The sequence below is a fragment of the Acomys russatus genome, chromosome 6 (assembly GCF_903995435.1).
Source record: "Acomys russatus chromosome 6, mAcoRus1.1, whole genome shotgun sequence".
Classification (NCBI taxonomy): domain Eukaryota; kingdom Metazoa; phylum Chordata; class Mammalia; order Rodentia; family Muridae; genus Acomys; species Acomys russatus.
Window position 1 is genome coordinate 65457697 of NC_067142.1, and position 15048 is coordinate 65472744.

A 15048-nucleotide genomic window follows, 5' to 3' on the forward strand; every position below is an offset into this window, starting at 1 on the left:
AATGTTAATTATTTAAATGCCCAATGATATTATTTCATAAAAACTAGAAACAAGAATATTCCCGAGTTGTCCGGAAGAATTACTAAACAACCTGAGACCTTGGCAGAAACACTTCAGCATCTTCATCTCATGATAAGTGTCTTGCTAGTAGTCTGCCTCAATTAGATGGCAAAGACCAGATGTGCTGATTCAAGGGTCTAAGCACCGTGAACCCAGGAAGATCAAATCAGCCGTTTTCCCCCAGACTACAACAGCTCACCTTTGTGCGTTCTGATGTGAGAGGAGCATTGGTAGTTATGACAAAATACAGCTGTGAAGTTTCAGTGGGTGCAAATGTTAAAGTGAAAGTAGTCAACCATATCATCTTCTTCTTCTTCTTCTTCTTCTTCTTCTTCTTCTTCTTCTTCTTCTTCTTCTTCTTCTTCACCATCACTTCTATCTTAGCTGTTAACCTTCTTTGGAGGTTTATGTTCAACATTCAGACTCAGGAAACACCACCTACTTTTCTTCTGAGAAAAATAAATAAATAAGTCTCCACTCCATCTTAACTGGGAAGGAAATAAATAAATAAATGTAGATTTTATTTTATTTTTTTTCTATCCTACTTCCAATACAGGACAAAATGAGGCTGACTGCCTTCTATTAGCTTTAGTGAGATGACTTTGGCATTGGGATGTAGAACCAAATATCATTTGGCTGATTAAGTTGGTGACTAATGTGTGACGTGGTGCAACACAGAATATTAGTTTACCCTCTGTGCAGGGACAGTTAGATTTCATTAACCTATATTTGAAATAATGATAATCTTTGGATTTACTCTTATGGACTATAAAAGACTATCAGACATGGCCTCAGGACAGACAGACTTTATTCCCCACCCTTCCCCAAACCTCTGCCTAGTCAGATTGTTCAGAAAGCAGTAAGACTGTACAGCAGATATCAACAAACCAGCTAATCAGACCTAACTGTGAGAAAAGAAAAGCCACCTGTCCATATCCCAAAGGCCAATCATCGGGTGTGTCATTTCCACCTAAGAAAACCAGAGTCGCCATTGTCACGCATGTGGTTAACTTCCTTCTTATGCTGTCACCCTTCTCTGTCCTCGCTTTAGGCCCTCGCTGGATGAGGCCCTGCAGTGGCGCCAGTCCCTGGACAAGCTTCTCCAGAGCAACTGTAAGTTCATGTGGCTAGGGACAGACAAAGCACCTTTGTTCTGCTCAGACCCTGCACCACAAGGGACAGGAAGCCTGGGGATGAAATTTAGCACTTGGCTAGAAGGGAAAGACACCTTGGGAGAAGACAAGGACAGCTGTTTGAGGCTCTGTCCCTGTTTGCTTATCTAAGCCACATCGCATACCTTGCTGATTGAGACAGGGTGCCATGCAATCCAGGCTGGCCCTCATACTTACAGTGTACCCGAGGATGACCTGGAACTCCTGATCTTCCTGCCTCCACCTCTCAATTGTGGGATTGCAAATGAGCATCACCCTCCCTGGTTCTTGTATGCTTCTTCATGTCCTCATACTTGAGCCAGATGGACCACCTCTCCTGCTTTGCCTCAGAGATGGAGAAGGACTAGATCTAGTGTTGAAAATGTCTCTGAACAAAGCTACAGACATCTTAGCTCAAGCTGCTATCAGCTGCTCTTTGTGGCATGATAGATGGTTATCTCCACCCCTTGGCAGACCCTCTCCACACCGTTTTCTCTTTTGTTAGCCTACGTTTTTGAGATACAACAAACATGCACACTCTTTCCAAGCTGAGACAAAGGCTTACAGTACCAAGTTCAAATTTCCAGTGTTCAAGACTTACTGTATTAGCCACATGACTGGTCTTCAGAAACATTGAACCCGTCTCTGTTTATGTGGGGTTTCTCCATGTAAACTCTTTGATGGACATACCTTGCTCTCAGATCTTTATCTGCTGAAGTTTTCTTTCTTGAAAAGCTAACTCAAATACCAAATGCCTAGTGTCCCTTGGCCATTTACAAGGAACCGGGCACTCTAAAGTTCCAAAGCCATTGGTCTGTTATTACTGTCTGCCTGTCTCTTCATTATTATATTTCTATCGCTGTCTCTCCTCTCTGATTCTATGATACTTTCTTTCTTATGTCTCTCTTCATATCTTTTTATAAAAGATATCTTTTATATCCTATATCTTTCTATGCCTCTGCTCTTTGTATCCCCAGTCATTTCCAAGGTGGAAATGTAGGCAAGACTGGTATGCCCAGACAGTTCAACATCATCACTCTGGAGAAGCAATGTCACCTGTTACCTGGATATCAGCCATGGATCATGGATAAATGTAAATCAAGCTATGGTTATTCAATATCTCTTATAAGGTATTCTATTTTGAATCTGCTGAAACTAGTCATCTCTAATTAGAAATAACTTATATTAGATGTGATTGATAAAAACAAGTAAGAAAGATAGATACATTAAAAAGCACACTACTCCAAATATGATGATCCCCTTTTGCATGTTTTGACTTGGAAAATTTAAGCCATTTAAAGTTGAGCACGAGCACAGTAGCTCATACTTTAATTCAAGAGCTTAAGAGGCTGAGACAAGTGGATTGCCAAGAGTTTAAGGCCAGCTTGGGCCATATGGTGAGTTCTGGGTCCATCAAACAAAACAACAGTAACTTCCCCCTTCCCCAGTAACAAAACATACTTAGTGGGGTAGGGGTAGCATTTTTGATGATTCAGAAGGAACATTTGGAATTCTTTGTGTTAATGTAGCCTCTCAGAGTTGATATGGTTACCAAAGAAGTCAGTAAATCACAATTTTCTTTGTAAAAATAAACCCTATACAAGCTGCTGTTCAATTTTTTTCTCACTGTCAGGTATCTACTTACTCAAATTCATTTTTAAATTTTGTATTAGTAATGCATGTGTATGTGCACGCACATGTGTGTATGCATGCATGCCTATGTGTGTCTCTGTGTGTGTGTGTGTGTGTGTGTGTGTGTGTGTGTGTGAACATTCACATGTATGTGAAGATCAGAGGGCAACTTTCAAGAGTTGGTTCTTTCTATTCACTGGGTGTTATGGAGCCAAACTCAGGGCATGAGATTTGCACAGAAAATGCCTTTACCAACTGAGCCATTTCACTGGCCTTACATGATTTTTAATCATTTGCGGATCTTTGACTTTGTTCTTAAAATACATCAAATTCATACAGGCTTTGCCTTCAATTCAAGAACAGGAGCCATCTGTTTTCATTTGCTAGGTCTATAGGGCACATAACAATTATGTTGATCTTTTAAAAAACAAAAATAGCTCACATGTGGGAGCTTACATAACTGCATTCTAGCATCTTCAGGGACATTGGTTCTCCCACATGAGCATTTTAAAGAGCAACCAGGGACAAAGCCCAGTCTGTGGAAGCACAGTTTGTATTTGGGTTCTCTTTTCCCAAGGGTTGCAAAAGGTCAGAGCATTTCCTCGGACATGACCACGGGCCGGACTGTCCCTTGAGGCATGAAGCAAATGACTTCAGGCTCGTCCTTTGGGTCCTGTCTTCGCAGTCGGCTTTGGCTTCTCTTTCGTTGCTTTCCAGTTTTCTCCCAACTATGTAGTGGCCCACGTTCTCATCATCTCACTGATGCACAACCATGAATTTCACTTATGAGAATGATAATAAAATGAGTAACATAAAAGAGACCCTCTTTATTCATATATGTTATACATTATTCTAAGTGATTTGAATATATTGTCCTATTTAGTGATTGCAATAATCTTGAGACTTAGGTCTGACAACCATCTCTAGTTTTCAGAAAAAGAATCCATTACTCAAAGAGCTATATAGTTTGCCTATGACATAAAACAAACAACAGTAACAAAATTGGGGCATTAAAGTTCTGCGAGGCGTGGATGGTGCACAGCTTTAATCCCAGCACTCAGGAGGCAGAGACAGGCATATCTTTGAGTTTGAGGCCAGCCTGGTCTTCAGACAGAGTTCCAGGACAGCCAAGGCTACACAGAGAAGCCCTGTCTTGAAAGAAAAAGTTCATCTTTTTTGGTCCTGTGCATTGAAGGAATATGCTGATTTCACAGTTCATTGAGATCCAGTATTAAGTATTAAGAGCATATATCTGAGGAGAGAGATAGGAAGGGCGAAATGAAGATAAGGAAAATTCATATAGTTAAAATCTCATGGAAAAAAAGTGACAGAAGTAGCAGAGAGTCCCAATGGGGGCAAATAATGTCTTCCTTTTATTGACAAAAATTCTCAAGAATGAATAGGTGACAGTTGGGGAAAGATAATATCAAGGTGAATTAACATTTGTGTTCGGCTTGTAATAGTGACAAATAGTAACTTTTAATTTGTTATAAATAATGATGAAGAAAGCCAGTGAGTACCGAACTTCATGAAAACTATGCTTGGCCCCATATGAAAGCCCTGTGTGAACTATTTGGTCCTTACCACAGCCCTGTCATGTATTACCTTCATTTAACATATATAGTGATAGAGGCTCCAAAGGATGAATGACGTGTCTGCGTCATTTTATAATAAGATGTTCCAGGATTCAACACTCAGCAATCTTGACTCTAAAGCCCAAGCTCTAATCCAATAAGCCATGTCATGTTCTTATAAATTTACCAATGCCATTTCCATCTCTGTCCCCATCCTACCTCCACTGAAGCATTTGTACTAATCTCACTTCAATACAATCTGACCTGGATTCTTGGATCTGTTTAACGCTCCTTTTATCCTCGAAGTGGTTTTACATGTGGTTTCCCCACCCCAACATGCACATATAAGCCCATTATTCTGATTTGCTTAATGTCAAAGGTTACAATCAATCATCAGGCCCAGCTCTGAGATTACAACATTTAAGTGCCATATGATGTCTGGGTACCACACTTGCAGAATGCTATGGCCAGTCACTAGATGGACATCTGCAGAGCCCTGGGTGGTGAGTGGGTGGTGGCTGGGTGTGCTGAGAGCCATTCGGAGGCTCCATGCTGGCTCATACAAGCCCCATAATGCTTTCTTGGGGTTGTGTGCTGAATTTCTGTGGTTCCCCAGGTAAAAGTAGTGGAGAAAAAAAAAAGATATGTGCTCATTGTAGAATAGAGATATTTGGTCTGAAGTACTTTCAATTTTTCATTTAAAAAAACATGCAGGGGTGATGAGAATTCAACAGAAAAAGCCTCTGAATAAACGACCAATAGAAAACCAGAGTCTAAGGAGTACAAAGTTGACTAGAAGTGACTGTGCAGGCCACTACTAAGAGAATCCTTAGACAGTGCTCAGAAGCCAGGTGAGAGAAAGGGTAGCTTTAAGTGGCTCCCAGACCAGTACAGCACAAAACTATTTTATGTGTTTTGGTTTAAGTTGCATACATTGGCAAAAAGCCTTGAAATAGTATTGTGAAATTCACCTGTTAATGTTATTTTTCTGTATATAAAGTTTTGTTTGTTTTTCAGTTTCTCTCTTAATCCAGTTATCACACAATTAATCGAGACTTTTATATTTGTTTAATAATGAGCTTCACAACACAATAACTGAGCAGGTCTTACCTTATTCTTGTTTCCCTCCCAGCATACGTCCGAGATGTACTTGCACTTTGTAGCTTTTTCTGCTTCAGCTGCTCTCCTAGTGTCACCTGGACCTCTCCTGTGGCTTCATCCCTTACTTCCTCCTCTAACTCCTCCTCCTCTCACTGGCAGGAAGTCCAGCCCTAGTCTCTCCCCTGCTCAGCGATTGGCTGTAGGCTGCTTTAATGGCATCTTAGGGGACAATTGGGGAGCAGTGGGCTACACAACATTGAACAGGAGATTTTCAGAAAAATGATTTGAAACTAGATATGGGGTGTGTGTGTGCAGAAATCAGCATTTGAATTACACAATAATCTTATGCCTATCATCACCAGAGCAATAAAACCAGTATTCAGAATGTGGGTGTCTGCACTGGAAAGTTGGTTCACAAATTTACTTATTGCTGTTAAGTGAATGCTAAGGTCACTAAGGAATCCTCAAATCTGAAACAACAGTGTTTGGGAGGACTGATCTTTATCTCAAAATTTTACAAAGAAGTGGAAAAGGTGACTCAGAGTGTCTGATTGGGGCTGTGAGACTGTAGGGTTTTTGAGGGGCGAGTTTGCCACAGGTATATTCTATGGAATCCCTTTCTCCTCTGCAGTCTGAGATCTAGTTACGTATAACCAGATCATACACACACACACACACACACACACACACACACAGAGAGAGAGAGAGAGAGAGAGAGAGAGAGAGAGAGAGAGAGAGAGAGAGAGAGAGAGACTTATAAGACATTATTTCCTAGTAGCTAAAAAGTGACTTGAGAGTTTTTCCATTTTGGTAGAGAGCATATTACACATTTGTTTAAAAAACAATGAAACATTTAGCCATGCCAAGGATAAAATTGGGTCTTTTTTCTTTCAACATGTATGTTGACCAGTTATCATTAAATTACAACTAGTGATACGGTAAATACTGCAGTGGGGATAGGAAGAAGAAACACGCCTGATTTTATCAAAGGGTTTTAAAGCAATTCAACTAGCCAGCCAGGTTCCTAGAGAAAACTGCTGTTCAAGCCTACCCTTGTTCCCAGATGTTCCCAGATGTTTGTAGTATTGATCAATGAAAGTGTCCCAGAAGCGGAGAGGAAAGACCAAATTGCAAAGTGCCTTGCTTGGGACCTGGAATCAATACTGATCCTAATTCCAGTTGATTTCCCACCTGGCCATTCTTTTTCTTCAGAATGGAGTGTGGCTGCAGGGAACAACATGGGCAGCATGGGAGGAATAAAAACATATTGGGAAGACAGCTCAGGGGTTAAGTGCTGCCTCATAATATAAGTAAAAGGACAAGAATTTGAATCTCCAGAATCCACATAGCTACCAAGTGGTCTCCAGAATCCACATAGCTACCAAGTGGGAGTGATGAGCCACCTGTAATTCTAACCTCAGAAGACAGAGACAGAGGATCCCTGAGCAAGCTGACCGGTGGGATTAGCCTTATCAACAAGCTCTGAGTATGATTGAGGGTTCCTATCTTAAAGAAGAAGGCAGAAGAACAATGGAGATTCCAGACAGCAATCGTGGGCCTCCACATGTATGCACACACATGTGCATCTGGATCCAAGAACAACATGTATACACACACATGATAATGGACACACACACATATACACATGCACATACACACACACACACATCTTTAAAATAGCCCTATATCTCTAGCTTTATTGTCACATATATTTTGTGTAATTCATATAGTAGCCAATGACCAATAAATGAAAATTTACAGTCTACACAGTCTACAGACAAGAGATCAGCAAGTGTTTGGGAAAAAGAGATATGTACTAAAACTGGGCCAAAAAGAAAAAGACTCTAGAATGTGAACGTGTTACTTAAACAGAAATGATGGATTGTGTAAATGTCCTGGTGGAGGCAAGTAAGGGGAAGCTTGGACCTGAAGTTGATATCAGTCATTTCTGTCTCCTGTCATCAGAGGCAAATGCCACACCAGGCCATGGCACACCAGGCCATGCTGCTGAGGCTGTGACTTTGACAGAGCCTGTGGGAACTAGAATTGTTTCCTCCTTCTTTAGAAACTTCCATTTTCCTCTGTAATAGCATGACTCTCTTCTAACAGACACAGTTGTTAGGATTTTGGTTGGCACAGTTTTATGTATAGTGTGTATATACACGTGCACACATGCACTTGCTTTACTAAGAGATGCTTAGTAAAATAGTATAAACTCGGGTTTCTGTTTTTTATCTTTTTTTCATCTCCAATACCTTGTTAAATCCTCTTAGTGAGCTCTCTCCGTCTACCGTTTGGAAGGTTAGTACCAGAAGAGTGGTGAAGAAATCGAAGAGGATAAGACCCAGGAACTATCTATGGACACAATAAGCAACTACATCTGTATACAGACTCACGGTTGTTATATTGCAGTCTGTGTATTCTAAACATGGATGTACCTAGTGGACATAATAGTCACCTGTATGTGGCAACTTCACCGGGTCCCTTTGTTCAGACATCAGCCTGACTACTCCTGTTTCACCTTCCTTCAGCCTGAACTGAGGTTAGACTCCTGCTGTGACCCCATTGCTCCTCTTCCTAGGTTTCCCTTCATTGTACAGATGAGCAACGTGTCTCTTCAGTTTTGTTTGTTTGTTTTCTTTCTACTTCCCTTGGGAATCTTTAACTTTTGCTATTGAACCAAACTTATTGTATTTACCGTAGCGTCATATAATACTTACTCAAAATTCACCTGTGAAAAGAAGAAAAAAGATAATAGTTTTTGACAGTCATTATAAATATCACTTATTTTGATAAACCAAGTTTTAAATATGTTCTTGTGGGCTAGGACTATAGTTCTGTGATAGAGTGCTTTCTTATGCAACATGTACTAGGCTTTTAACTCAATTTTCACTACTGAAAGGAAGTGTTTTTCAGATTGATATGTGTCCTGAATGTAATCAGTATTGATGAGAATCCTCATTGTCAGTCATAAGCATTTGTCACCTGAATGTACACTGTGTTCACTTGTGTATAAGACAGTGAGGTAAAGCACCCTGTCCAGAGTCTATGATGCGCAGAGATGTTCTCTGTTGTCTCTGGTTCTGTCCCAGCTTGCCTCCATCTGGATGAAGGGTTAAGGACAGATGAGGATGAACTCAAAGTCCGTGCATGGGACGGCATCTTCATACCATCTCCAGCATCTCTGTTCTAACCTTATGGTTTCCTCTCAACTCAAGTGCAGGAGAGAATAGACAGCTCCTAGTGGACATTTTCCTGTTCCAAGAAACAGAATCACACATCTCTTGAAAGGTGGTTTAAGGCCGGGCATGGTGGCGCACGCCTTTAGTCCCAGCACTCGGGAGGCAGAGGCGGGCGGATCACTGTAAGTTCGAGGCCAGCCTGGTCTACAAATCGAGTCCAGGACAGTCAAGGCTACACAGAGAAACCCTGTCTCGAAAACAAAAATAAAAAAAGAAAAAAAAAGAAAAGTGGTTTAGGATAACAGACAAATGTGCGAGATTGCAGAATCAGATAGCCTGGTTTTAAGTCCTGGCTCTGTAGTTACTTGCTAAGCAGTCCCTAGACTTCTGGGACCTTATTTACAAAATAGGTCACTTACCGTACCTGCTCTTTGGGTGTATAATGAGAATTAAGTGAGTTTCCATTTATAAGATATTTACACCAATGGCAGAATGTACTGGAAGGAAGATTGGAGTCTTCAGCCAGATATAGACCTTGTCAAATCAATTCATGAAATCCCCGTACTGACTTTTTACTTGCTAGATGGACTTGCCATCTTCAAAAGTTTCCTGAAGTCTGAGTTCAGCGAGGAGAATCTTGAGTTTTGGATTGCCTGTGAGGATTACAAGAAGATCAAGTCCCCAGTGAAAATGATGGAGAAGGCAAAGCAGATTTATGAAGAATTCATCCAGACTGAGGCCCCTAAAGAGGTTGGTACTGGTGGGCAGGTGGCTGAGTTGAGTCATTTAAGACCCAGATCTGCACATTCCCAAGCATGGCTTCATGAGATGCAGGCATGACATTTAGAGCTAAAAGCTCCTTGTACTTGTGATTAGAATGCTCAGTGAGCACCTACTGAATACAAAGGCAGTGTGATAGGATCGAGTACCTCACTTAAATGCTGTACTGACAACTGTGTGACCAATGGCTAGTGGAGCCTCACTTCCGACCCATGCAACCAACATGAAGTAGGAAGGAAGCCAATGTAAGATATGGAATAAAATGTCGGGGGGAGGGGTCTATATTCTTCCCTTTGAAAAGTAAGAATGACCGCAACTGTTTTGTAAAGTTTTGAGAATTAAATTAAACAAACAGTAGGTGTGAAAACACACATGAGTGTTGGAACTAATCAATGCCACTGAGTCCCCTGTCTCTAGCATTTGAGGCTTGTCCTTTGTTGAGGCAGCGTGACTTCCATTCATGAAAACCAAAATAATACAAGACAACAGTACAAAAGGTGCCACTGATTGGCTGCCAAAGATGAGATCTTTTCAGCTTTCAAGAAAGCTGTACTGAAAATTTGTCTGCTCGCATTTTTGCTATCAATGAACCCAAACTAAAAAGCCTGTTGAAAAATCCAGGATGGCCACAGTCAGACCTGTCCAGCTGATGAGATCCTGTAATCCCACATGGCTCTCTTGAATCCAATGTGGACATTAAATTTTCATCAAGGTTTCAAGTCAAGCACATAAGTGATTGAGCGAGCCTTTTGTGCAGTCAGTGATCTATTACAGATGATTTGTAAAGGGGAATATTCCTATCCTCTCTCTTCTTCTGCATATGTGATACATCTTAAAGACATAGCATGAGATATTTTATTCTTTTGGTTGTGAAATATCCTTGGCTGGCTGTCTTAAGAATTATGGAGACGTAGCTCAGTGGTAGAGCCCTTTGCTAGCATGCAGAAGGTCCTGGGTTCAGTCCCTGGCACAGACTAACCACTCTGTGCTGCATTTGTGATATCATCAAAACAGCTGATTCCTCATTTGTTGTCAGGAAACAATGGGTATAAAGCTCTGCAAAAGGTCATGGGTCCCTGGCCACAAATGGCTCTTTGTCACTGTCATCACAAGGCAGGAAACTTCATGGGATAGAAACACGAAATCAAGCATCAGTTCACCTGCATTCAAATCTGTTTCTCAAGATTAAAAAAAAAAACAAACATTTATCACAAAGAGGATCCTGAGCCACTTAATGTAGTATGTAGATAGGTAGACAGATAGATGATAGATAGATAGATAGATAGATAGATAGATAGATAGATAGATAGATAGATGGAGGCTAGATATAGATTCTTAGGTCTTTGAAGGATGAAATAGCATGAGTTTAGGTAAGCTACTAGCAGAGGACACCTGGTAGGTGTCTAATGCCTGTTGGATCTGAATCTAAGTCGCTTGTTTGCTGCATTATCAGTTGTCTTACCCCATTGCTTCTGAAACAGCAGTGGTATTTCTTACTTTGCACGGCATCTTTCCTATCTTTCATCTTGCTGGCGACAGTTCTGCCCCTTGGGTACCCCCATCAAATCCTGAAGCCTGAGCTGATTCAGTGATCCTGTTTCCTGGCCCACAGGTGAACATTGACCACTTCACTAAAACCATCACCATGAAGAACCTGATGAAACCCTCCCCGAGAACCTTCGACCTGGCCCAGAAAAGAATCCATGCCCTGATGGAGAAGGATTCGCTGCCCCGCTTTGTGCGCTCTAAGTTTTATAAGGAGTTAATCAAGTAGTAATCTGGTTGAGCTTCCAAAGTTACCCCATGAGTTGAGTTACATCCTCTGTAGCAACACAGCATCCCCCAGGCACATCCACATTTCTCCATAGCAGCTTTGCTCCAAGACACCCAAACAAAGGCAAACCCCAGCCTGTGTTGCCAACTCTTTTGCTCTTATTGGTTAGGGCGTGCGAATCTATTGTCTTAGGGCCTTCAGTTCCGTTTCTTCTTTCTGAGTGCTTTGTAAGGAAGGTCTTTCGGTCTAAGTCACAGAAAAATCCTGTTTAACATAAAGCTGTCTGTGAACAGAATAGGTGATAGATTGCTCTTTAAACTGGGCTAAAAAGAAAACAGATGCAAGGGTCCCTTTTCACTGGGATTTGACTGGTCTCGTTTATTCTTTTAATTCTCATCCTCCTAATGATTTTGGAATTTGGTTAGTTAAAAAGCAGCGAGCTGTTTATAAGGCAGGTAGCCACCTTTGGATTTTTAAGCAAATCCATTGTTTAACATAACTGACTGCTCCATCCTACGGTACCTCTGTGCTAGCCAGACAGTCTCAACACGAGACACAGCAAATACATTGTGCTTTACAAAATCAATCTAGACAGAATTCATTTAAATTCGGCCCTTATGCCTCCCAATCAGGAGGGAAACAGTCGGCCTTTGACTCTCTCTCAAACAATTAGGAATGCTAAAAACCCAAGAATCTTGTTGAGCTGTTTTGTGAACAATGACAAAATTAATCATTTAAAATGTAAACGCTCTGCTCACATTAGTTGAATTATCCAAATGTCTGACAATGCCCAGACAGTTAACTTGCTGTTACACACTCACCCAGGTGACCCCTGCTAGGCTCTGCTCACATTAGTTGAATTATCCAAATGTCTGACAATGCCCAGACAGTTAACTTGCTGTTACACACTCACCCAGGTGACCCCTGCTAGGGAGACCTCAGCTCCCTGTGCTTACTGTGTGATTGACCAGCCTTGTCAGTGGAGGGAGAGGAGGATGGAGAGGATGCCTCAACGGCGGTGCTGTGTGGCAACAACAGAATGCAGGGAGACATGCTCCTGCAGTCTGCTGGCTACATTATATACCCATGCTTCTATATATCTCTATATAATTTTAAATTATATATTCTTCTAACATTTAACACAGTAAAGGGAAGGTAAGTAAGTATTCTAGCTCCAAAGGAGAAGTCAGTTGTATTAAAATTGGCCAGAAAAATATTTTGGAGAGACAGAGGTGTGTGTGTGGGTGGGGGGGGGGGGATCTATGTTAGTAGTAGTTTCTACGGTAACAAGAAGAAAACACATTCTTTTAAATCTGAGAAATTAGAAAAAGTGGGATGACCTTTCCAGGAAAAGAATCTGAAGTCTTTGTTTGGCATTCCTTCCTCTTCCTCCCTCTGCTCTCCAGTTTCCCTCGGGTAAATTGCCTGAGAAAGTATGAAGCTCAGTGTGTGAGCCCAGGGCTTCTTGAGTCTCCCTGGTCTAGGAGAGCACAGCTGTGGCGGAAAGTGGATCCTGGATGTAGGAAAGTGTTGGGACTAAATTGTGGTCAATGGACAGGAGCATTTGCTTCTTGTTCTCAAAGGAAGCCTATGTATGATTCCTCTGGGAACTGGCCGATAATCTGGGCTTCTTGTCTGAGTCTGATATAGCTCTGAGTTGAAGGTCAGATTAATCTTTAAAGCAAATCAGAAAAAAAAAAAGTTTTTCTTTTATCTCATTTAAAGACATGGACTTCAATTGGCTGATGTGTTCTGCGTATAAAAATCCATTTTAATGAGAAGAATTCGATTATTTCCTGAATACCATTGGATATCCATTAACAAATAAACTGATAAACCAATAAGCACTCCCTTCTAGGGATTTGCCAAACTATGCCATCATACAAGTGATGGTTTGAGCATTGCTTAATTTAGAGAAATGACTTTCACTCCTGAAACTGTATCCTCTAGCAAGCGTTTCCGATTCCTGGGAATTTAGCAGATTTGGAAAATAATGGGACACAAGGAGAAAGGGAAGCAGAAAGGGGAACTAGCAAAAAAGTAAGCACTCAGTCCTCTGAAATTAGCTGTCTGGAGAACACAGAGGAACAGCTCAGCCTTCAAGGCAATTAAATTGCATCTTGCTGTCATCCTGTGGGTTTGCAGTGAGGCATTTCGGGGCTCACAATGAGGCATTTCGGGGCTCACAATGAGGCAAGACAAGGAAGTTCATCTTAAGATTCTACAGGAAATTGACTACAGAAAAGGGCAACTACAGAGGCTTCTTTTCCTCCTGTTAGACTTGTGGGTGCCAGAAAGCAGGGCGTGGGGGTGGGGATACGTCTGGAGCATCCAAGCATCCAAACCCCAGGGCTAGCGAACTCTAGGCAGGTTTGGGATATAAAGTCTTGGTGTATAGGCTCTTCAGCCTCGAGTCTCCATTCGACATGCATCCATTGAACAGTCTCAGCACAATGCCCTATGGCCAATAACTTAAAAGCTACTTCTGGTGTTAAACACATTTCCCCTCAGATAAGTCCTGTGGCTAATGAAAGCAACTGATAACCATAAGAGCTCTCTGTAGCCTCAGTAAGCCATCTGGTCAGCTCTCCCCACCGAGGAGACATCTGGGACTCTAGGTAGAAGGTTAAAGCAAAGAATGATGAATACAACACACAGGCAGAGGCTTGGGAGTTTCACCCCCGCCCCCATTCACTGTTTAATAATAATCATATACATCAAGCAGAGAAGCTATGAAGCCGTCTTACTCACATTCAGTTTAGCATGCTTCCTTCAAGTTACCAGTTCCCTCATTTAATGTGCATTTTCCCTCCTCCCTCACTTCCCCTCCCCTCCTCCTTCTCTGAGACAGGATGCCTCACAGTATTTAGGTAATAATGAAGATGTTTAAGAGCACTTAAGTTCTTAGCTAGGAAGAGATGCAGGCAAAAGCATAGAGACAATCAAGGGAAATGCTACGCGATATGCCACAGGAGGTGAGCAAGCTGGATAGTGCTTGCCAAACATTCTATGTCATGAAGTCTGCACGGTGTTCAGGAACTACAGTTTTGCTTTTGTTTTTTAATTCGATGACTTGGGAAGCCATTTCTGAGGGTAGAATGGGATGGAAATGAGGGGTTTATGAAGTCCTGTGCCAGCACTTTTCTCCTAAGTTTTAAATTCTGAACCAATGGTGTTGGTTTTCTGATTATTGTATGCAATAACCCATGTAGAAGGTAACTCACTCTTACTGATAATAAAATCTATATTAGCCTATAACAGAAATCACATTTTACATCAATAAATCTATGTAATGGTCTCATGAGTTCTTCTTGACTTCCAAGCATTCTTTCAGGAAACATTTTTTGGGGGGAGCAGGAAAGATCATCCTCTTCCTCCCCCCCCCACACACAGTGCTTACAACATGTGATGCCTTGATCAGTGGAAGAGTTCCCCACCAAGACTTAGTCCCAACAGACACAGCTAAACAAAACTCAGGAAACACAAAATACAAAGGACAGAACCTTCTAGTGAACACTTCTCCTTGGGTAGGGGTGGCAATCCTCGGTTGGCACAGCTGCTGTCACTGTTAGAAACAGGTTGAGCATCTAGGAGTGTAGAATAATTTGGATCCTATGATATTCAATGAACACATTAATTCTCTTCTTTCCACATATTGATTAAAAGGAATAAATCCCAGTGCTACTGCAAACAGTTCAAATCTCATGAGTTTGACTTTTATACTAAGATCATTTTAGGGGAGGTGCTAAGGTCACGGCCAATGGGACTGGATAGAAGGGAAGAGCTTGTGTGAA

The 15048-nt window shown here is 41.5% G+C and overlaps 1 protein-coding gene across 1 annotated transcript in view; it reads left to right on the forward strand.

The window, feature by feature from the left end:
* The window catches only part of Rgs5 (regulator of G protein signaling 5), a 34250-nt gene extending 22762 nt beyond the window's left edge, over window positions 1-11488 (forward strand). Inside the window, exons 3-5 of the mRNA XM_051147809.1 lie at window positions 1112-1173; window positions 9284-9450; window positions 11093-11488. Of these exons, the coding sequence (XP_051003766.1) occupies window positions 1112-1173; window positions 9284-9450; window positions 11093-11254 (391 nt within the window). The 3' untranslated portion in view covers window positions 11255-11488. The remainder of the gene's footprint in view (window positions 1-1111; window positions 1174-9283; window positions 9451-11092) is intronic.
* Window positions 11489-15048: the final 3560 nt, after the last annotated feature.